This window comes from Rhinichthys klamathensis, unplaced genomic scaffold (genome assembly GCF_029890125.1).
Source record: "Rhinichthys klamathensis goyatoka isolate OS25496 unplaced genomic scaffold, OSU_Roscu_1.1 h1tg000545l_1, whole genome shotgun sequence".
Classification (NCBI taxonomy): Eukaryota; Metazoa; Chordata; class Actinopteri; order Cypriniformes; family Leuciscidae; genus Rhinichthys; species Rhinichthys klamathensis.
In genome coordinates, this window is record NW_026607017.1 from 455448 (window position 1) to 477500 (window position 22053).

Genomic DNA, 22053 nt, shown 5'->3' on the forward strand with positions numbered 1-22053 from the left:
TTCCTTGCTGTGCTGTGGATCGTTAATCGAAACCTAGAGGACTATGGTCGCGGGCGCCGCTGTGTGAGAAATAAATAAATAAGTGGAACGCAGTGTGTGTGTTAAGCTCACCCTACGGTTTTGATATTCGCACTAATAAAGTGTGTAAACATTCGCTCGTTATGGATGAACAAGACAGTGAAAAACGGACGGTAAAAATGACTGAGAAAGCTGTGGAAGAACACAAGTCCAGACAACTTCATGCACGCAGGTATAAGCTATCTCAGCTAACGAGCATGATAAAGCAAATAATTAGTTCGCAAAGTAACTCTTCACTAGAAATTGTGTGAAATGATTTCCAGGCGGTGGGTAGTGGGAGTGGCCTGCGGAGCTGAGCATTGCAATGCACTATGGGGATTGTTGTCTACAATCCACAAGCACTAAAAAGTCATTTTCTGCCTTTTATCGGCCAAGAAGGACCCAAATTAGAAATGTATGCTACTATTCTACTACATATATGACCCACTTTCAATACATATTCATGTCTCAACCGGTGGAATTACCCTTTAAACAGAAAAAAGAATAAAAAAAACACCATTATTAACCAGTTAATGGTCATTTCAAGTAATCGTTTCTGGTTTTTCCCCAGTTTTTGTTTTCATTCTTTGAACTGGTTCAGAGCCCTCATATTTACATAATAATAATAATGATATACCTGTTTGCCGTGTAGAGAAGATGAATAGTGTGTTGCTTTTTTTTCCCTTAGAAAAAACAAAAATGGGCCTGGGTGAGGCTGACAGCTCCACAGGTATGTGTGTGCGCATATATTTTAGATATTTATTTGAGAAAAAGGATACATGTTGATTTTATTTTCTATCTTCCACAGTAATTCAGTGTAAAGTGGTCCTTTTCATGTTACACAGGACCAGAGACTAGTTTTCCCTGTGTGCTTATCTGCTGATATTTCACATGGTCCGAAACTGTTTGGATTGTAGGGCTGGAATATATTTTAATTGTTGCTTTTTACCCCTCAGGAAAAAGCCAAATGAATCAGGATGAAACTGAGAACTCCAGAGGTATTTAAACATTTGGGTATATTAAAGTTATTCCATGTATATACATATAGGTGTATAGGTATACATATGTGTATGTATATGTTTGTTTGTTTGTTTGTTTTACAGAGACCAAATTGAGGAGAATTGCGAAAAGGCCATGGAGCCCAAATGAAGTGAATGCTGTCATGAAACATTTCAGAGTCCATATTTCAAAGGGACACCTTGCAACAAAGGCAGAGTGTGAGCAGTGCAAGACTGCAGAGGACCCTGTTCTGAGAGAAAGAACGGCCCAAAATATAAGGGATTTCGTGAGGAACCGAAGTTTTATTTGGAAAAGAAATCTTCTTAGAGCTCTTCGAGAGATCAGTGTCGCCTTCCATTAAAGGTTGTATCAGCGATTTCAGGCCCAAATATAAATGATCACATTCATCTAATTTTTCCTAACGATCCGCTAGCTGCCCGCCCCATAAGTATGCCGTCCAAAAACCGCGTCTCTGTAGGCAGCCTAGGCTCTGAGATCTGCACACAAAAGGTGGGGGTGTTGTGGTTTGAGATTTTGCGGTGATTGGTTGGAACTGTCGGTGATTGGTTGGAACACTGTTTATTTTGGTTTTGAGTGGTTGGTGAAACCCATTGTTTTTGTGTGCAGATCTCAGAGCCTAGGCTGCCTACAGAGACGCGGTTTTTGGACGGCATACTTATGGGGCGGGCAGCTAGCGGATCGTTAGGAAAGATTAGATGAATGTGATCATTTATGTTTGGGCCTGAAATCGCTGATACAACCTTTAATGTCTGTGGGTTTTGTTCTCTAAAGTGTTGTTGGGCCAGAAGAGTGTTCAAGACATCCTTTTATTTACTTTTATTAAAACACTGTTTTGAAAGAAATGTACAAATACATGCATTTACTGGAAGGCAATTTAATTTGGTTTTATTTCCAGTGTGTTGCTGAGGTCATTTTGAGGCACACTCCCTCATGCACTTTAGTCCCATAATGGTTAGAGATGCACCGATTACAATTTTCTAGGCCGATTCCGATTTTTCCGAGTTTGACCTGCCGATACCTATTTTAGGCGATTCCGATTTCATTTTTTCTAACCACTTTACAGCACACACAAATATTTATTTTCTATTTTTTTTTTTTTATAAAACAGCATATACTTCTACCCAAACTGAATAATAAAAACAAGTTTAAATGGGTGAATTTTCTATAAATATTTTTGAGTCTTCTTCATTTTCTTTTCTGACATAGCCTACTCCAGTTCTTGTTAAAACACACTAGACATGCAAATTCTGTGCATTTTGGCCACTTTTTGTGTGAAATCATATTTATTTTGCCCATCAAAAAAAGTGTGCTTTCACTTTAATTGAGTGTGAGCAGCGCAGCAAAAATAGACTCTGTGCCGAAACCGCTTCACTGCTCACGCGCCGCTCCTGCTTGACGCTCTGCTCCCGCTCCCGGTGTGATGCATTCACTGATTAACATGCACGCCGAAAAAAATACACGCCTCTCACGCTTGCGGTGTGAAACGGACGTAATTCACGAGGTTTTCTACATGTGCGTTCCGTGTGCACGTGTGATGCTGATGTTAATCATGCGGCGCCTGAGTGCGTTTGACCGGTATAAAATCGGCATATGTCAGACTGACCGGCCGATCGCCGGTCATGGCCGATCACGTGAAAATCGGCCAATTCCGGTCCCAAGCCGATCAATCGGTGCATCTCTAATAATGGCCTTATTAGATCTCAGTTGTTGAGCCTTTTTTTACCATTTGCAAAATAAAAATTGCCCTTTCAGTTTAATTTTGTTAGTTTTTATTGGCTGTCTAGTTGCATTTCTTCATCTAATTGCCCTTTAACTAGTCTTCTATGAAGTGTAAAACTTGCTGATCTTTGATCACTGAATTTTCTCCAACCAGGTTTATTTTGCACCATGTGTATATGTTGGTTGATATAGCAACAGCACATTGTAGCACTATTTCCTTAGGTGTGCGTATTACTTTTACAGGTTTAGTGGCAGCAAAAAGATGCACAATCATTCACTCTTTAATGTAGAATAGTTGATTTGGTTTAGTATGGTTAACTCTAATACAGGTACTCCTGCTATGTGTGGAGTTAATAGTGATGTCCATTTAAACCCAGTTTGTCCTCATAATCAAGGGTTAGTCAGGTGTTTGTGTGTGTTTTAGAGGTCCAGTTAAACCCAAAATGTCCTCATAATCAAGGGTTAGTTAGGTGTTTGTGTGTGTTTGAGAGTGTGTGTGAGTGAGGTCCAGTTAAACCCAAAATGTCCTCATAATCAAGGGTTAGTTAGGTGTTTGTGTGTGTTTGAGAGTGTGTGTGAGTGAGGTCCAGTTAAACCCAAAATGTCCTCATAATCAAGGGTTAGTTAGGTGTTTGAGAGTGTGTGTGAGGTGAGGTCCAGTTAAACCCAAAATGTCCTCATAATCAAGGGTTAGTTAGGTGTTTGTGTGTGTTTGAGAGTGTGTGTGAGGTGAGGTCCAGTTAAACCCAAAATGTCCTCATAATCAAGGGTTAGTCAGGTGTTTGTGTGTGTTTGTGAGGTCCAGTTAAACCCAAAATGTCCTCATAATCAAGGGTTAGTTAGGTGTTTGTGTGTGTTTGAGAGTGTGTGTGTGAGTGAGGTCCAGTTAAACCCAAAATGTCCTCATAATCAAGGGTTAGTTAGGTGTTTGTGTGTGTTTGAGAGTGTGTGTGTGAGTGAGGTCCAGTTAAACCCAAAATGTCCTCATAATCATGGGTTAGTCAGGTGTTTGAGAGTGTGTGTGAGTTGAGGTCCAGTTAAACCCAAAATGTCCTCATAATCAACGGTTAGTTAGGTGTTTGAGAGTGTGTGTGAGGTGAGGTCCAGTTAAACCCAAAATGTCCTCATAATCAAGGGTTAGTTAGGTGTTTGTGTGTGTTTGAGAGTGTGTGTGTGTGAGTGAGGTCCACTTAAACCCAAAATGTCCTCATAATCAAGGGTTAGTTAGGTGTTTGTGAGTGTGTGTGAGGTGAGGTCCAGTTAAACCCAAAATGTCCTCATAATCAAGGGTTAGTTAGGTGTTTGAGAGTGTGTGTGAGGTGAGGTCCAGTTAAACCCAAAATGTCCTCATAATCAAGGGTTAGTTAGGTGTTTGTGAGTGTGTGTGAGGTGAGGTCCAGTTAAACCCAAAATGTCCCCATAATCAAGGGTTAGTTAGGTGTTTGTGAGTGTGTGTGAGGTGAGGTCCAGTTAAACCCAAAATGTCCCCATAATCAAGGGTTAGTCAGGGTTGTGTGTGTGTATGCATGATTCATATGGTTACTGATGTCCAGTTTAACCCAAATGGTCAGCAATGTTCATTTAGATACTAATAGCAAGTCTTGAACAATCTTCTCTTTTCAGATTAACAAAACCCAAACCCAATCAACTGGAAATATTTAGCTTTATTCAAAACTATCTTTAGACAAAACTTCTTAAAATCTAATTAATAAATTAAGACTGACATTCAAGGTTCAATTATGAAAAATACTTGTGGGTGAATGCATTTGTCAGTGATGGTTAAATAGTAAACTCTCCTTTTGGTTTTTTAATTTCTTAATTTTTAAAGCTAAAATATTTCCGTATTTCACTTTCCCTCTTCTCTCTTTGCTCTTCACTCACTTCACACCTGCTAAATCTCACATTACAAACTCAGGTTAGTTTTCTGAAATCTCTCTTAAAGTTTAAGCCAGGTTGAACAATTGCTGATATATTCTTGTTTTGTTTTTCTATATGCTGGTATTGAAACAAACTTAAGTGATGCGGCACTCTCATGGGTAAAGTTAGTCCAGGTTATACCAGGTTAGTCCTCATAATTAAGGGTTAGGTGTGTGTGTGTATGTGTGAGATGTCCAGATAAACCGGGGTTGTCCTCATAATTAAGGGTCAGGTGTGTGTGTGTGTGTGTGTATGTATGTGAGTGATGTCCAGATAAACCAGGGTAGTCCTCATAAATCACAATTAAATCAGGAAACGCCCACTCCTGCCCTGTCCTTACAGTGCTTTAGTTTGTCAGGTCTTCATATTACCAGACTGTTTCATTAGAATTAAATTCTGAGCAGTCAGATTTTTACCCCATGCCATAAGGAGCAGTTTAATATTTCTTATTGATCTCTATGACAAAGGGAAAGGTGGGTCCCCATAAACCAGGATGGAACTTTTTAGGGGAAAAAGTCTTTATAAACCACCCGTACCAGTATGTGTGTGTGTGTGTGAGTGTGTGAGTGTGAGTGTGTGTGAGAGATGCACAGATAGTGATGGTCAGGATAGGAGCGGCTCGTCCTCTATAAACACACCAGATCTCCACTCCAGATGTCAGCCGCTCCCATGACTCTCCCTCACACACACCGGCCACAGTGAGAACTCAGCCCGGCTGCATCGATCAGTCGCCGGATCCTGGTTATTTATTATGATCACAGTTATTAGAGAGAACTACAATAATTGTGAAGCGCAAATTTCATTCAAATAAGAGAATTTTAAGGGTTTAAAGAAATGCCATAAATATGCACAAAATAAATAAAGAGCTTTAATCATATTTAAATAATTATATAAACAGCAACAAGTAAATCATAAGGACTAATTTTATTAAAATGTGTATTATATTATATAGGACTTCGAGTAAGCTTGCACTGACACAAACACAACAGAATTAAGTCATTAATCTAATTTTTTTTGAATGACAATTAATCGTCAGGACAGGATTGGTGAAGGTGACTCGCCTCACATCTTCATTTTAGCGGTTTTAGCTTATTTTAAACACTCCTAAAGGGAGAATCTGAACTACAGAAATGTCTCCGCTAACATTCAGAAACGTGTAAAAGTGAAGCTCTCCCTGAGTCTCTCCGTAAGGCTGCACTCGCTGCTGTTACTCCTGACTCTGGATCAGTGAGATTGGCCTGTGTTGTTATTGCCGGAGTCTCTGAAGCTCGTGTGAAGGCTCCGCCCTCTTCTGAACGGAGGCGGAGCTAAAGCTCATTTGCATTTAAAGGTACACACACATAAACGGCGCGTTTTTGCTCACGCCCAAAAAAGGGCAAATTTGCTGAGCTATTATAAATGATCTGGGGGGATTTCACACACACATTCTGGGGACTCCATAGATTTATATTACATCTGTTGAAAGGGGCGTAATCTGTCACCATTACAGAATAAATGAGTGTGACTTACGCTCATGGTGCACTTGAACTTGAAGGGCGGGCCCTCGAGGAAGGTGGTGCAGTTGTCGTCGCTGCCCGTGACCAAGCGATACGGCCTCGTCTGTTTAATGTCAACGCTGTTGATGATCTTACTGTGACCCACGATCTCTCCGACAGATGAGCCCGAATCCCACAGGAACACCGCGCCGAACCTGCACACACACACACACACACACACACACACGATATGTTTCATCACCATGTTGTTCTTCATGATCAGAAGCTGCTAAAGTCAGCGAGTAAAACACTGACACAATGATGAACAAGTGACAATAATATTCGCAATAACATCGTTTTACTGAATAATTAAGTAAACCTAATTTCTTAAATTATCTTTGTAAAGAAACCGCTGAACTGGCTACTCTGCTGTCTCAGACGCCGACATCACTTCCTGTCGGGCACCGTAACTTCTGTTGGATGCGATTCACAACCTCACCACTAGATGCCGCTAATACTTACACACTGCACCTTTAAGCGACATACACCGGTTTTGCGGTATATTACACCGAATGCGGTATTCAGTATGAACAGTAAACCGCCCAGCACTCGGGGCCAGCTTAGGGGCGTGGCCTGCACCTGTCACTCACTTCTCTCGCCCCTCCCCCACCACGGCCACTCTCTTGCTGTCTTCGGTCCAGGCGATGTCCTTGATCTTCCCTCCGAACGGCTGGTACTCGTACTTCAGCAGATGCTCCTTCTGCGTCGTGTCCCAGATGCGGATTTTCCCCGACACGTCTGCGCGGGAGAGAGGAGCACACGGTTACGAGCCGCTAATACGCCGCGACGGAGATCAGACGGCACGCCACTCACCGCCGGACGCGATGTAGAATCCGCTGGGAGAGTATTTCGCCACGATCACCGGATGCGGGTGTTCGGTGTAGACGTCTGCGATCGCAGGGTTCTGCAGGACAGAGTTATTGAAGACTTAACCCCACTAAAACACCATCAACATACAGATAATCTATACAATATAAACACTATATTATCACTTTAACAATCTTCGCATGGCCATCAAAAAACGACTACTTTCCCCCCCCCCCCAATTAAATTAATGTACTATATTTTCACTTTGATAGTTTTTTAATCTAATATATGAATTTATTTTATGGTACTAATTTATATTTATAAAGTAATTATAATACATTTATTGACTTTTTGAGCATAGACCTGAAAATAAAATTTCCAGATTAAACTGTGGTAAAACTCGGTCTTGGTCTCCTTTTAAAGACACTTGGCAGATTATTACAGAAGTGCAAAACGTATATATAAAAAATTAAATAAAAAAGTGATCTTAAAGTTATAGTATTTTTTAGTTTATTGTTATGAAAAACTTAGAAAAGTACTATTTACTTTTATATGAAATATATTTTCCAAAACACGTTTTTCCTCTAAAATTGGGAGAAAAATCAAAGCCATAAATCTAAAGTTGTGTTCCAAATTTGAGGTTGGCATCTCAAAATATTCGGGCGCAGTACCAAACGCTTCCACTAGAGGAAATTAACTTCCTATTCGTTTCCAATGTGCTCATGTTTGACCATGAGCAGCAGCACAAGTGTAAATATTTGTTCATGTCCATTTTTTTTGTGTGTTCACAGCAAGTGCTAAAAAAAAATGCAAAGATTACCACACAAAATTTACTTCGTCTGTAAAAAAAAAAAACAGCCACAAGACTTCAACTTTGCATATTGGCTTCAGCTCATGTTAAATATGGTATCTTTCACACATCATACATGCAAGAACTACAAAAGCTATTTACAGCAGGGGTTCTCAAACATTTTGGAGCCAGGGACCCCTTACAGGGGAAAAACATTTCCAAGGACCCCCTCATATTTATAACAGTGACTGAGCCTAAAGTTAATGTGGGAGCGGTTAATGAAATATTTTGACACAAATAGTCTCCACCCAGGGTCATATGCAGGGTTTTCTAAAAAGCATACTGAGGTCCCAAAAGTGATCTTGCTAGGGGGGTTCGGGGGCATGCCCCCCCGAGGAATTTTTGATTTTCTTGATCTACACGTGCATTTTAAGGTGTTTTTAAGGCCAAAAATTGTACTTTTTTCTTGATATACCCAGAAGGAATGGAAGTGCAATGTGACAACATGTCCCATAGGTGGGGCACATTGTAACATGACCATATGACAGATTAAAATGTTATCTGATCTAATCAAACAAATATACAAGACATTAACTTTTTCATATAAAATAATGGCATTTTAAAATAATTAAAAATAAAATAATTTTTGAGTTTGACAACGAACACACAGCTATAGGCTACAACATAGTTCAAAACATATTCATTGTAACGCAGTGTGACAACATGACCCAGTTGCACAACTGGGATTTACGTTGTGCCCCGCTATTCCCCTATATTTCCTTTCCCGGTTGATACTTTGCGTTCGTTTAAAACTTCTATCTAAAACAGCTGTTTAGTTTAGCGATTTACATCTTATCTCGCACTTTATGACCGAATAACTGAAGCGTCATGCGGAAATTCGCGCTCGGCTTGCAGCTTCTGTGAACATAAGCCCGCCTACTTTGATTTAATTCCGACTCAAACATTTTGACATTGACGAGCGCTGTTAGTCTGCTGAAACCGCTCAGATGAGAAGGTCAGTTATCATCGCGATGTTTAATATCCTTGCAGCACCAAATTAGAGTTAATATTAGGCAATTATTTCACAACTTTCATTTTACACAAAGAAAAATTACAGAGGCCCGGACCTCAGGGACCTCAATTGTGGGTATACGACCCTGTCCCTATGCACAAATTTATAATTTACTGTATTTTCCAGAAAATAAGTTTCACCTGAGTGTGTAATACTTTGTTGCGTTCTTGAGGCGTAGTAGGCCTACTTCCCCTCACTCCACAGCAAATCCTTAAATTATGTATTCAGAACAAAACGAGAATGAAAAATAATACTATTAATAGATAATACAAATAATAATAATAATAGTATAGCCTACAGACAACATTTATTTAAAACATCAAGTCTAAACGAATTAAGTTGAATCGAAACTGAAACTGCAGACGTTGGGCTCGTGCATCTCTCATTCGGTCCAAAGTTTCCATATTTGCGATGTAGCCTAAAATTTGGATGCTTAACTATTTATGTAAAGAAAGCTTCATGCTTCAGTCCCAATATAGGCCTACACGTATCAGCATCTTCACATTTGGAGAAATGAGATTGAAACAACAGCAAGTCGACGGTATATGATTGACCATCACTGCCTTCATAGTGTAGGCTACAACAGACAAATTAAATTAAGCAGAACTTTTTATAAGTTCGGTGAGTATTTTATTTTGATAATGAACAGGTTTTGATGTCAAATTAGCAGTGCTAGAACTGACATATTGTGCGCGCACACGAGACGCCGGCGCGAACACTTGGATTTTTCCTCAGCAGTGGAAACAAAGGAATACTCTTATTTATGGTCATACAGATAAGAGTACATCATTCAAAACGGCAAAGTGTCTATTTTTTATTTGTGTATACATAAAAAATGACTACAAAATGTCATGCCTTTTAAAAATAGAGAACACAACAGGATGCGCGTTCTGCCGTCTCTGTTTCCTTTCTGGCGCACGTGCCCAAAAATCGACCAAAACACAGCGAATACTTGACGCACAGACATAAGAAATATAGATAGATTATCTATCTATAGAAACCTTTAAGAGCCTACTTTTTTATTATTTGACATTAAATGCATTATATAAGTCACTTTGGAATAAATAGCAAGTTTTCAGATGCTAAAGAAAACATGACTTATAGTCGGGAAAAACGGTAGGCTGTTATAAATTATTTCGCGGACCCCCTGGCTATAGTTCACGGACCACCAGGGGTCCGTGGACCCCACTTTGAGAACCACTGATTTACAGTATAAATTGAATAGAGTTAAAAGTTTTTTTTTTTTTTTATTGTAGAAAACCTTGTAGAAAAAGTTGATCGCACATGATCATCACCACCAATGTCGTATTTACGCGTCGGAAACCTGGAACTTTCTTTAAGTTTAAGTTTAAATATGGCAGACGCAATATATACAGTTGAAATAATGACTTTTTCCAATTTACAATGAAATTAAGTTGCATCTACAAAATACATACAGTAGGGATATATAATTAAAGTAGAATAACAATTCCATAGAACCTTCAGAAATGGAATAAAAACATGAAAACACCTGATGCGCATTCTTTATTCATAATTGTGTAAAAGTAGTTTTTAAATAATAAGTCTTTGAATCGCCATATCGCTGCATTCCCGACTCCAGAACATGCCGAGCTTACCTCGATGTTCCTGATGATCACACTCTTGCCGTTGGTGTACAGGAAGTTGTTCCCCTTGGGGTCTCCGCCCAGGACTTTGGCCACGCCCCTTTCCATGTGCGGCAGGCTGGCAAACACGCGCTCTGCCGGACAGGAACATACGGTAACACATTCTCAGTGCAATTCTTGAAAAATTCTTAAGTACTTAAAACGTAGCTTGATCATCTTATTTTAGTGTTATAAAACAAATACGAGAAAATTTTATCAATCAACAATAAATTTCACACCAAGAACTATAAATATAACTATTAGCGTCCGACGATATCGTTCGGTTTATTCTAGCGCATACAACTTTCTTCTTAAATTAGAAAATAGCAAGACACTTGTCGCGCTTTTTTATTGGCTTTACCCACCCAATTCACATAATTGAATTAGTAATCATCATAAATTAGGTATTATTCATAAACGTAAACACTCAAAATTCATCCTGTGAAAACAGTTTTGAAATTGGATGTTGCGTTATCATGGAAAACGGTACCTTGAACTCTTTTAGCGGCTCAATTTTTTGTGATATCAACTTCAAATATGGTTAGACTAACAGCTTTGAGTTCTAGCAATTTTTAGAGTCCGTTTTTTCCTATAGAAAATTCTTCATGCCTTTAAATATCTTGAATGTAACTCGACACCCTTGCCTCATTTAGTATACGGTTATATGAATATGCAAATGAGCCCCGCCTCCACTCACTCAGCTCAGAGATCCACTCGTTGATCTGATTGGTTACAAGGTAGCAGTGTTGGGCAAGTTACTTTTAAAAAGTAATTAGTTAGTTACTAGTTACTACTTCCAAAAAGTAACTAAATTAGTTACCCAGTTACAAATTTTAAAAGTAACTAGTTACTTAAGAAAGTAACTATTGCGTTACTTTCAAGTAAAATTACATTTTAAATGCTCAAATGTGACCCCACCTCTACCCTGTCCGACTATGCGTTATGATGGGTCGTTCGCAATTCATGAGCGTTATTAGCCGTTAGTGATGATGGGTCGTTCGCGAATGAGCGTTAGTGATGATGGATCGACTCGTTCGCGAATGAGCTTTTGATGGGTCGTTCGCGATTCGCGAATGAGGCGACTCTAAGAGCCGGCTCTTTTAGGTGAACGTCGGGAGCTGGCTCGCATATCTGAAGAGCTGACTCTATTTTTACAAATTTAGCCTATAGAAATTAAATAATTACGTAATAAAAATTGAAATATTATAGTCAAAGTCATTTAAAGAGCCGTTTGTGAGCCAAAAGAGCCGGCTCTTTTCAGTGAGCTGAGTCAAAAGAGCCGAATGCCCATCACAACTATGCCTGCTTTCAAACACCCGCCCAACTCTACCTCTGATTGGCTTACAATGACATTTTACTCTACCTCAGCCAATCGTCAGCATTTATGCGCTTGTCTCGTGCTCTGCCCACTAACCAAGGAAGAACAGTAAAAAAAGTATTTGCCTCTTGCTCAGAGATCTAGTTGGTCTGATGAAAAAAAAACAGCTTCATTAGTTATAGTAACGCGCCACATTTTTTGGCAGTAACGGTAACGGCGTTATTAAGATGAGAAGAGTAATCAATTAGATTAGGCTACTCGTTACTGGAAAAAGTAATGCCGTTAGTAACGGCGTTATTTATAATGCCGTTATTCCCATCACTGCAAGGTAGTTTGTGACGTCAGAAACACCAGCGATCTTTTTAGACTAGTTTTAAGGAGAAAATACTCAGCAATGGTGTCGACTTATGAATTGACACATGGTTTGTCTTAAAGCATATTAAAAACACCACATAGACAACATTAAAAACTTGATTTTCACCACAGGGGGACTTTAAACATTTTTACCCTTTTATATTTAGAAGCGCTTTCACTTCTTTAAAGAGACCAATTTCAGGTCTGAATTAACGCATTTCACTGACAGTTACTGAGTGACAGTTACAAGTTCTTAATGTTTTGAACTGCAAAAATAACGACAGTTTTCAAACACACCCCGTCTGCCATTGGTCAGTCAGACAGATAGTCCCGCCCCAAACACGCGCCATTGGTTGACTCGGTGTCAGACTGATCATGATTCTCAACACCAACACAAAAATCAGTGTTTGGATCGAGTCACACAATCACAGTTTAACACTCTTCAGGCAGAAATATACATCATAGATTTACATTCACCTCTGCATAGTAGTAAGATAAATATACACACAGTTTAAACTGCAGCGCTTCAGACACGTCCACAAAATAACCTCCCATTACAATACCACGTTTCTGGACACGCGTAATGGTATTACCATGGTATTCGTTGGAGAAACATGGTAACGTTACATGGATATTCAGCAGAGTAAAACAGGCCAGTAACACACACTCACACACACATACACAGACGCACGCGCAGTGAGCAGACAGACAAAGACTATAACTTACTCAGCTCGTAAGACATAGCGGCTTTATTTCCCTCCGGTGAACGAAAGATTGAAAGATTGAATGAATAAGCGAGTGTGTTTGGGTCCGTCCGGATCTGTGCACTTCCGTCACTGAACGCGGAAGAGGCGGCGGCGCGCGCACGGCTCGGCTTTGCCCATATATGGTAAAGATGGTTTGGGCTCGATCAGACCTGCGCGCACACGCCCGGAGGAAGTGACGTGTAACGGGAGAAAATGCGTGAGGATCACAAACCATTAAAATGAATGTAAACAAATATTTATCATCTATATTTACCGAAAGATAATATTATATAAAGTCTCTTTCCTTTTAAGATACAGTGCTTACTATTATTATTTGGTTGCAACCCTCCCTTAAAAAATCTATATCTCTTGTCCGTGTATTTAGTGGGATAATGTACATTCAGCTGATCCTTATTTCAAAATACACAACTTTGCTCCCTGAACACACACATGCTGACTGTATATCTGTCTTACTGTATATATGGAAATTGGAAACAAACTCTGTTGCATTGTTTTCCTGTTATCTCTGTAAAGCTGCTTTGAAACACTGTGTTGTAAAAGCTATATAAATAAAGGTGACTTGACTGTATATGATGAATCATTGCAATAAAAAAGGAAATGGTGTTTGAGCATGTGAGTCTTTTAGTTTATTTTAGCAGGCTTGAGTCATCTTTACACTCATCTGTGTCATATAGCTGAAATAAAGATGATTTAATGCAGCAATTTAAACCCTGCATTCAAACTTACAGTGCAGTCACTGAAATTAGCATTTTAAATAAAAAACACAGACTTGGCAACACGGACATCTGGAACAAGGACAAATAGGGCAATTGATTGGATGGGTGTGGTTTGCTATTGATGAATCACGTGAGTCACAGGTTGCCACGCCCTCACGCCTGTAAACACGTCATCAGGAGAGTCCTTAGCGCTGCAAGAGGGAGGGGGAAGCTATTTTGATTTAAAAATTATGTGCGCGGTTAAACAATGTGTATATGTATATATATATATATGTGTGTGTGTGTGTGTGTGTGTGTATTATACTATATGGACCAGCATGTAATAATAACCATCAGAAGATCTCAAGTTTGTTCTAAAAACTGGAATACATGTGAATTCGAGATACTATCACCCATAACAGTCTTGCTCCTGTCTTTTTTTTCTGTTATGGCATGAACGCCATCTTGGTTGATGTTATGCAACCGGAGAAGTCGTGCAAATTCAATACTGAAGAATCTACTGACTAAACCAGACTGAACTTTAAGAGAACAAATGCTCTAAGATCCGTGTTCTATGGTAAATCGCCGTAAAGTGCGAGAAAACACTGGTTTTTGAGCCAAACGCTTGTGCTGGCTCATTGAGACATGCGGGTGCCCGCGTGAGCTGTAGAGATCTACTGCAGCCAACAGCCAATCAGAGGCCCGCGTCGCGTCACATGCTCAGTCAGTGCACGCGCACCCTCACTCACAATCTGCGCGGTCACCGCGGTGGAAAGCAAACAATGCATGCGACGCTGCCGAGAAAACATCGAGCAATGGACGCATTTAACGCACCAGTCGCTCTTTTGAGAAGAAGAAGTGGGTTTTAACGCAAGGTTAGTGTTTAAACGCATTGTTGTTTTCGCCTGGTGCACGCGCGTCATAGCGGCCGCGTGCGGGGTTCGGCTCATGACGAGCACACGCAACACTTAGGCACGCAAGAAATGCGTGAATGCTCGTTTTGTTTACATAGCCTCAGGGAAATGAGGATTTCATGGGTGCTGTTCATCCTGTCTCCTCCTCCTCTTTTTCTTCTGAGAGAGCAGAATCATTAGATGCTTTATGCCTATGCTTGTGGGTTTATAAATGCATCTTAAAAGCACACTCAGCCCTCAGAAATTGCACGATTAATTATATATTAAATGTGCTTGTGTGCTTTTTATAGTGTTTAGAAAATAAACATTTAACAGAAAGCTCCAAGTGATTTATTGGATTGATTGCAGACACATTAATATAAGTGTAGTTTGTACGTTGCAGTTCAATCGTGTTTGTGATTTTAACTAGAAACTGACACTCATTTAATCAAAGCTTAATTAAAGAACATTGACTGTATTCTTGCAGTATTGGTACGACTATATCTTAGAAATTTCTTATTTTATCTGATTTACAGTCAATCAAAAGGTCATTTACACATTGGATTTGTATATAAAATTATTGCTTAAAGTAATAATGGTTAAACACATGATTTTTTCATTGGTGAACGGTTTTGAATATCAAAGATTCATGTAGTCACTATTGTTCAGCAAAGTAAGAAAAAAAAGAACATTTGCAAGCCAAAAAACAATGAAAATGAAACTTTAAGATGTGATGAATGCAACTCATCTGCACAAATTGGAGAACAAAGAATTGCTATACTAAAGATTCGAACATTAATAGCTGAAAATCTCATTTTAAAAAAGTGAAATTGATGTTAGTGTTAGAGTTTGACATGTAGACCCAAAACTGGACGTTATAGACCATGTCCTGTCACTGTGAGATTATTACCCATAAACCCTGGCACACCGTACTTGATGGTCATCAGCCCGTTGAGGTTTGGTTGTTAAGGGTTTTTCGGTTTAGGGTTTTCCTAAAAATGTTCACTTTGGCTGGTAAACACCTCGAACTACCATTGGTCGTGGCGATTACTTAATAGGTGGGTGTGGCTCAGAGGCTCCGCCTTCTTTGATGTGTAAATCTTCTCCGGTTTATTTCTTCGCGTTCAGACGTCCACGGGTAACAGTGGAGAGCCATTTTATAGTAGAAACTGAAGCTGTAATTCTCACTGGAAGCAACACTGACACTGTTTTTCATGTTTAATACTGAAAAGCTGCTGCTAGTAATCTTCTATTGTATAAAGTGCTGTGTTAAACGTAACTTGACTGGAGTGCCAATCCAAATTGCATCCATGTCGCTAGATATTTTGAACTTCTTTTTACCCCTAAGCAAACAACGAAAAATAACTCCGCCTTGAGTATTTCAGTGCCTTTACATCTCTATAGAAGTGTTTTTGTACAAGATAACCAATGAAAGATTGTTTTGTTAATCAGTTGCTGTTTGATACTTTATGAACTGTATTTCTAAAACACTCTTTTTTCCCCCATTATGCAGGTACAAACTAACAGCGTATCTTCAACCTTCTGAGCTTAAAGAAAGGGATCGTTACTTGTGAAGAAACAGCCAGTGTGGATTGCTTATTTGCTGTAATATTTGTCCCATGGGATTGTTAACCTGATGTGTTGACCATGCGCTCACAACAAAGTTTCATGGCATTCATGAGCAACAAGGACAGTGCTATACCTAAAAAAGACATCGATCGCCTGTGCTGTGCAAAATGCCGATTTTCAACAAAGGACACTGACCTGTTTGAGAGGCACGTTTCCCATCATAAAGAGGTTACGTTCTCCTGTGCTCTCTGCAGTTATGTTTCCTACTCTAAAACCGAGTCTCAGAAACACGTCGTCTCACACACGGGCTCATTCCCGTACCGGTGTAGCTTCTGCTCGTACGGAGCGGTGCGGAGGGATTACATGGTGAAACATATTCTTCGTATACACAAGAGGGACGCAGAAGAAGGCTTCATAACGGATTTTACTGTATCCACGCCAGCCGTCCCTGAAACTCTCGGGATGTCAGGTTGGCCTGAAGGGAACGACCAGTATGCAATTCCCAATTCCCAAGTCGAACATCCGAGTGGAAGTCAACCCAGAGTCAACAAATCATCTTCTATTGGTCGAGCAGTGAGCCAAACTAGCAGTAGTCGTGCACGTGTGACCTTCAGTTTGCCAACGCCAAGTGTCACCAATACAATTCCGGTTTCTAAGACACAGTTCACCAGTGCTATTCCCAGCTGCACTTCAACCGCAAGTCACTCGTTAGGCAACGCGCCTCAAGTGGTTCTAAGATCACGGGAGGAAAACGGCAACCTATCAAACTCCCTGCTCAGTGTCGATGGTCAAAGTAAGGTGGCTGGTCAAAGGACCACTTTGGAAAAGCCTATTCCGAAAGTCACATTCTCAAGAGTCCAGGTTAGTTCTACAGCACCACTACGGCAAAGCCCGAGAGTCCCTGAAAAGGCTGTGCTTTCGAAAACCCCTTGCAGAATCCGGTTCCCACTGCCTGGTGAAATGAACACCCCGCTCAGAACACTGCTTAACATGCCGTTGTCCAAGAGGAATGTTCCAAATGTCCAAATGGATCAGAGGGCTAGTCAGTCCACAACAGGGATTAATGTTACGACACTGAAAACGAGTACAAATCCCAGTGGTTCGATCATAAGTCCACCGCACTCCACTGTCGAAAAGAGCAATCAGTCAAAGACAAACTCCAGGATACTTGTAGGGTCATCAGCTGAGACATCAAGTCCGTTATCCAGTGTCCAAGTGGAACTGTTAGCACCATTGAACCAGCCAATTCAACACAACAAGCCTTTGACAGTGTCCTGTCCAGAGGAGATCAATATCCCTGCTGGGTGTTTGGTGGAGTTGGTTGAGGTGAAAAATGTCAATGGGACTCGGGAGCTGGAGCTACGGTTGATCCCGCCGAATGGAGTCCCGCAAGGCCAGAAGACCGAGGAAAGACCTTCACCTGTCACTACTGGAGGCAAATTGTCTTTTAAATGTCAAGTTGCTGCTACTGCCAAAGGGTGTCCAGTCAGCCCGTCCACATCTTCAACATCTTCAACATCTCACAAGATCAAAGAGCAGGAGCCTTCTTCATCCACTGATGTCCAGAGTACCACAAAGAGAGTTAATTCAGTACACAAACCACAGTGTTCTTCAGAGACACCAGTGAGGAACAAGCTCATCCTGAAGCCCAAAGATCCCGGGAGCAAGCGATCAGCGGTGGCTCGTGACGTCGTCGCTCTCGAGGGCCCAGAGTTGAGTTCTGGAGGCCTTCCCGTGATCTCGTCGGTTTTCTCTCTCTGTCCTACACCTACTTCGACCCAAAGCAAGGAACCAAAGGACGAGGTGGGAAGTGCAAAGCAATCGCTGGTCTGTAGTTTTCTGATTAAAAAGGAGGAGGAACTTGAGGAGAAACACAAAGATGCTTCTTTGTGCCTTAAAGAAACTAAGACAGAGGTTGAGAATACTGAAGGCTCTACAATATCAAAGACTTGTGGACGAGGGAAAACACCAGCTGGAAAACCCCTAAAAACAAGTCATTTAAAACGAGCTCCAAATCAACCGTTGGCGATGCCAAACCAGAGCATCGTCCCATCAGACAAGGACAACGTTTCACATCAAGACAAGGGAAATTTTGAATGCGAGTCTGGAATGAACTTGGATTGCCAACAACAACGTCGCATGTATCCGAAAGTAGCTTTGGTGAGGATCCCGAGTACTTTGTTGGAAGCCTCGAAGAAGCTTCCCGAAGCGCCAATACGAGAGGAGAGTTTGACGGCACGACCGGTTCTCTGCTGCATGTTAAGTGAGGAGAACTTGTCCGGTGGCCCTTCAGTGGCCATCAAGCTGATACTAAAGAGAGACTTTCGTGAAAGTCAAGAGAAGAACCCAGACTCGCCGCCGCGTAAAAAACATAAAAAGGAAAAGAGAAAAGCCAAAAAACGTCGGTCATCGTCGTCGGTTGAGATGGGCCTTCCCCGTTTCCCATCCAAAGGTCAAAGAGAACTGAGGTTAACTCCTCTGAAAGCGGATCAGCTCGTCAGGATTCCCGGGCCGAACCAGCCGGTTGTGGTCCTGAACCATCCGAATCCTTCAGTTAAAACATTCAATGTCGGCATCCAAACGCTGAAGAACTTTAAGTGGATCCGCTCAGGGGATCACGAGCGGGAACAACCTGTGCCGAAACAGCCTTCGCTCAAGATGAAACTCAAGAAAGTTCACGGAGAGAACTATCAGGTTGTCGAGTTGGTCCTCAACGGACTCTCGGATAAACATCTCTTGTAAACTTGTAAAATATTTCATGCTGGTATCAGATTTTTATAACGGTGCAGTTGTAGAGAAACCTGACCCTGTCTGAGATCATAAAACTCCCTTAATGGTGGACGTTAGTATTAAAACACCGATAAACATTTCATCAAATAGCTTGCAATTAGACTGACATATTGGAGCTACACTAGTTAATAAATATAACTTTTCCAGCATATCTTACCCAGTCCCACTCGACAGCTGCAATGACGAACACCTTCATCAGATTCTTTTGTCTTGAAACTGTAAAACTGAACTGTGCCAATATGTAGATGTTATAACTCACACACAGAGGTTTTAAACGACACTAATGTCTGTTTTAGGATGTTGTGTGTTCATTTGTCATGATTGTACAGGCTCATTTTAAACACAACTCACGTTTGTGTACGTCACATGTTTGGAGTTTCACAGATGTGCATGTCTTGTTGGAGCACATCGTAAGAGCCTCGTTGTTGAGGTGACTCTTCTCTGTGGTGAGTGTGTGTGCAGTGAATCATGGGTGAGGTTTGGTTTAATCCACAATGCTCTGGCACACTTTACCCCGGTGTCACACACAAGGCTTTATCTAGTCCCAGACTAAATGCATGTTCGAACTGTTTTAACTGAAGGCAACTCGTAAAATAATAAGTGCTATTGTTTTGTCTCAAGATGGGGTTTTTTTCTTCTTAAGGCACGTTTATAAAAGCTTCTTAAATGTCCTAATTTAACTAAAGCCTAATCCTGGTTTAATCTAAACCCTGTCTGTGAAACCGGGCCATTTCACAGACAGGGTTGTTGGCTGTCTTTGTTGTCTTTGTTGGCTGAGGCTTTGTCTTTTGTGAAATCCAAACATATGACGTTTAGTTCAAGTGTTTCTGCAAACGAATATTTAAACAGTGTTTGCGTATATCGTCCCAGTATTTCAGTGCACTGCTGTAGTTTGTTCCCTTTGTAGGATGTACTCATTAAAGTATTGTGTTTAACGTCTTAAAACACTTTTTTAATCTACCTCAAATGATCAAACCAGTAAACTAACTGTCCATTTTCTTTTATTACTGTTCAAGTTATGTAAAGTTACAGCAGTTTTAGGGCATCTGCCTGTTTTTAAAGTCAAACTGTCCAAGAAGAAACTAAATATGTCATGAGTTTTGTGTGCTGTTTATTGTTCCAAGGCTTCACAAGCGGTATATCTATTTTTAAATTATTCATAAATGCTAAACACTGTAAAGTGGGATGAAATGGATTAAAAGCAAATGCAACAGCAGTTGTGGTGTGCGTCTGCATTCAGCCAATCTCTGTCCACATGCAGTTGAATCTCATATAACGCCTCTTCCAGTGCGACCGCCGCTCAAACACAGCTGATCTGGACGGCAGTGTGTTCAACCCTTCAGATGCTACACACATATAGCACACAATGATGTATGGATATGATGCGTTTGAAAGTAAAAGTATGTTGTGTTGCAGTAATTGTAACCGAATGCTTTACCAGAGCTTGTGTTCTCAGGCTGAAGCTCCACATGGTTGTGTATACAGAGTTAAAGGGTTAGTTCACCCAAAAATGAAAATTCTGTCAGTAATTACTCTCCCTCATGTTGTTCAACCCCGTAAGACCTGCGTTCATCTTCGGAACACGAATTAAGATATTTTTGATGAAATCTGAGAGCCGGATCACTCCTCCATAGGCTTCTTCAGGGATTGAACTTGCCGGCCTCGAAAAGTTATTAAAGACATCGTTAAAATAGTCCAAATGACTACAGTGGCTCAATCTTAAGTTTATCAAGCGACGAGAATACTTTCTGTGCGCAAAAACAAACAAAAATAACGACTTTATTTCAACTATTCATTTCCTTCTCTTTGGGCCTCTAGTCAGTTAACGTAGTGTGATTCCGTAGAGCTACGTCACACGTAGGCTCTAGGGCTGTCAAAATTGCTCAAAAATGACGTTCGAATATTCCCTAAAAAAAACCCCATATATTCGAACTATTCGAATATCTGGTTGCGCATTTTGTCAATGACGCGCATTACGTTAATAACAGGACAAATTAATACAAAGAGACACAACTACTTGTATAGGTAGTTTATTTAAGTTTAAACATATTTGACAACGTATTAACTTACACAAAACCAAGTAAATCAACTAATGGCCAAGACCGCAGACCTTACTCTCGCTCGCACTCGCAGGCACTCTCTCTCTCTCTCTCTCTCTCTCTCTCTCTCTCTGCGCATAACGATTTAAATGAACAACAATAAACAAATGTTGAGTGCTGATCAAGAGTTTTGTGCAAGCAATTTAAGGTCGCGACTCTTGTCCTAAATATAGCAGGCTTCATTCGGTGATTGAAACAAATATTATTAACGTTAATTGAAGTTTTACAGTATATAGAACCGACATTGAACGCTCCGAGCGAGCTGTGCTGTGGTAAACTGCTGCTAGCCTGCTACTACGGCTATTTCCAGGGTGTCTGGCCACGCCCCATTGGCGGGCTCTGACGTGTCTGATGTAATGCTAGCTCATTGGCGCACACGTTGGAGGCGTCCGTGCCATTGGATGTGCAGTTGCCGCAGCACAGCCAATGAGTGAGCCAGACACTCGCTGTGCTATCTGTCTGTGCAGCTGGAAAATGCGTTTTACATTTTAAGGTTCAGAATTTTGCCACTCGCAAAGCAGACAGCCGCGCCTCTGCTACCGCGCGCGTGTTTATCCACATGATTCTAATATTAATTTTCACCTTCGAATTTCTGTTTTTTAAAACTATTCGAATATATATTCGAATTTAGAATATTCGTTGACAGCCCTAGTAGGCTCACTATTGGCCGACGCTGGTCATGTGCATGATGCGTGTGACGTACAACAACAGAAGCGTACGCTGTTACACTAGTGAACTCACTCGAGGCCCAAGGAGATGGACATGAATAGTTGAAATAAAGTCGTTATTTTTGTTTGTTTTTGCGCACAAAAAGTATTCTCGTTGCTTGATAATCTTAAGATTGAGCCACTGTAGTCACTCGGACTATTTTAACGATGTCTTTAATAACTTTTCGAGGCCGGCAAGTTCAATCCCTTAGAAGCCTATGGAGGAGTGACCCAGCTCTCAGATTTAATCAAACATATCTTAATTTGTGTTCCGAAGATGAACGAAGGTCTTACGGGGTTG

The 22053-nt window shown here is 40.7% G+C and overlaps 2 protein-coding genes across 3 annotated transcripts in view; one reads left to right on the forward strand and one right to left on the reverse strand.

Moving 5' to 3' along the window:
* The window catches only part of wdr1 (WD repeat domain 1), a 40585-nt gene extending 27470 nt beyond the window's left edge, over positions 1 to 13115 (reverse strand). For both annotated transcript variants that reach the window (XM_056238808.1, XM_056238809.1), the window contains exons 1-5: positions 12959 to 13115; positions 10534 to 10655; positions 7062 to 7152; positions 6839 to 6986; positions 6223 to 6403 (exon numbers count right to left, since the gene is read on the reverse strand). In XM_056238808.1, the coding sequence (XP_056094783.1) occupies positions 6223 to 6403; positions 6839 to 6986; positions 7062 to 7152; positions 10534 to 10655; positions 12959 to 12974 (558 nt within the window). In that variant the 5' untranslated portion in view covers positions 12975 to 13115. The remainder of the gene's footprint in view (positions 1 to 6222; positions 6404 to 6838; positions 6987 to 7061; positions 7153 to 10533; positions 10656 to 12958) is intronic.
* A 1293-nt stretch (positions 13116 to 14408) lies between these two features.
* On the forward strand, positions 14409 to 19068 carry LOC130073410 (uncharacterized). The gene is made up of 2 exons (XM_056238807.1): positions 14409 to 14569; positions 16101 to 19068. The coding sequence occupies exon 2, from the start codon at positions 16235 to 16237 to the stop codon at positions 18896 to 18898; it is 2664 nt and encodes an 887-aa protein (XP_056094782.1). The 5' UTR covers positions 14409 to 14569; positions 16101 to 16234; the 3' UTR covers positions 18899 to 19068.
* The last annotated feature ends 2985 nt before the right edge of the window (positions 19069 to 22053 follow it).

Coding starts and splice junctions, on each gene's coding strand:
- LOC130073410 (XM_056238807.1), top strand. CDS start 16,235: ATGCGCTCACAACAAAGTTTCATGGCATTCATGAGCAACAAGGACAGT.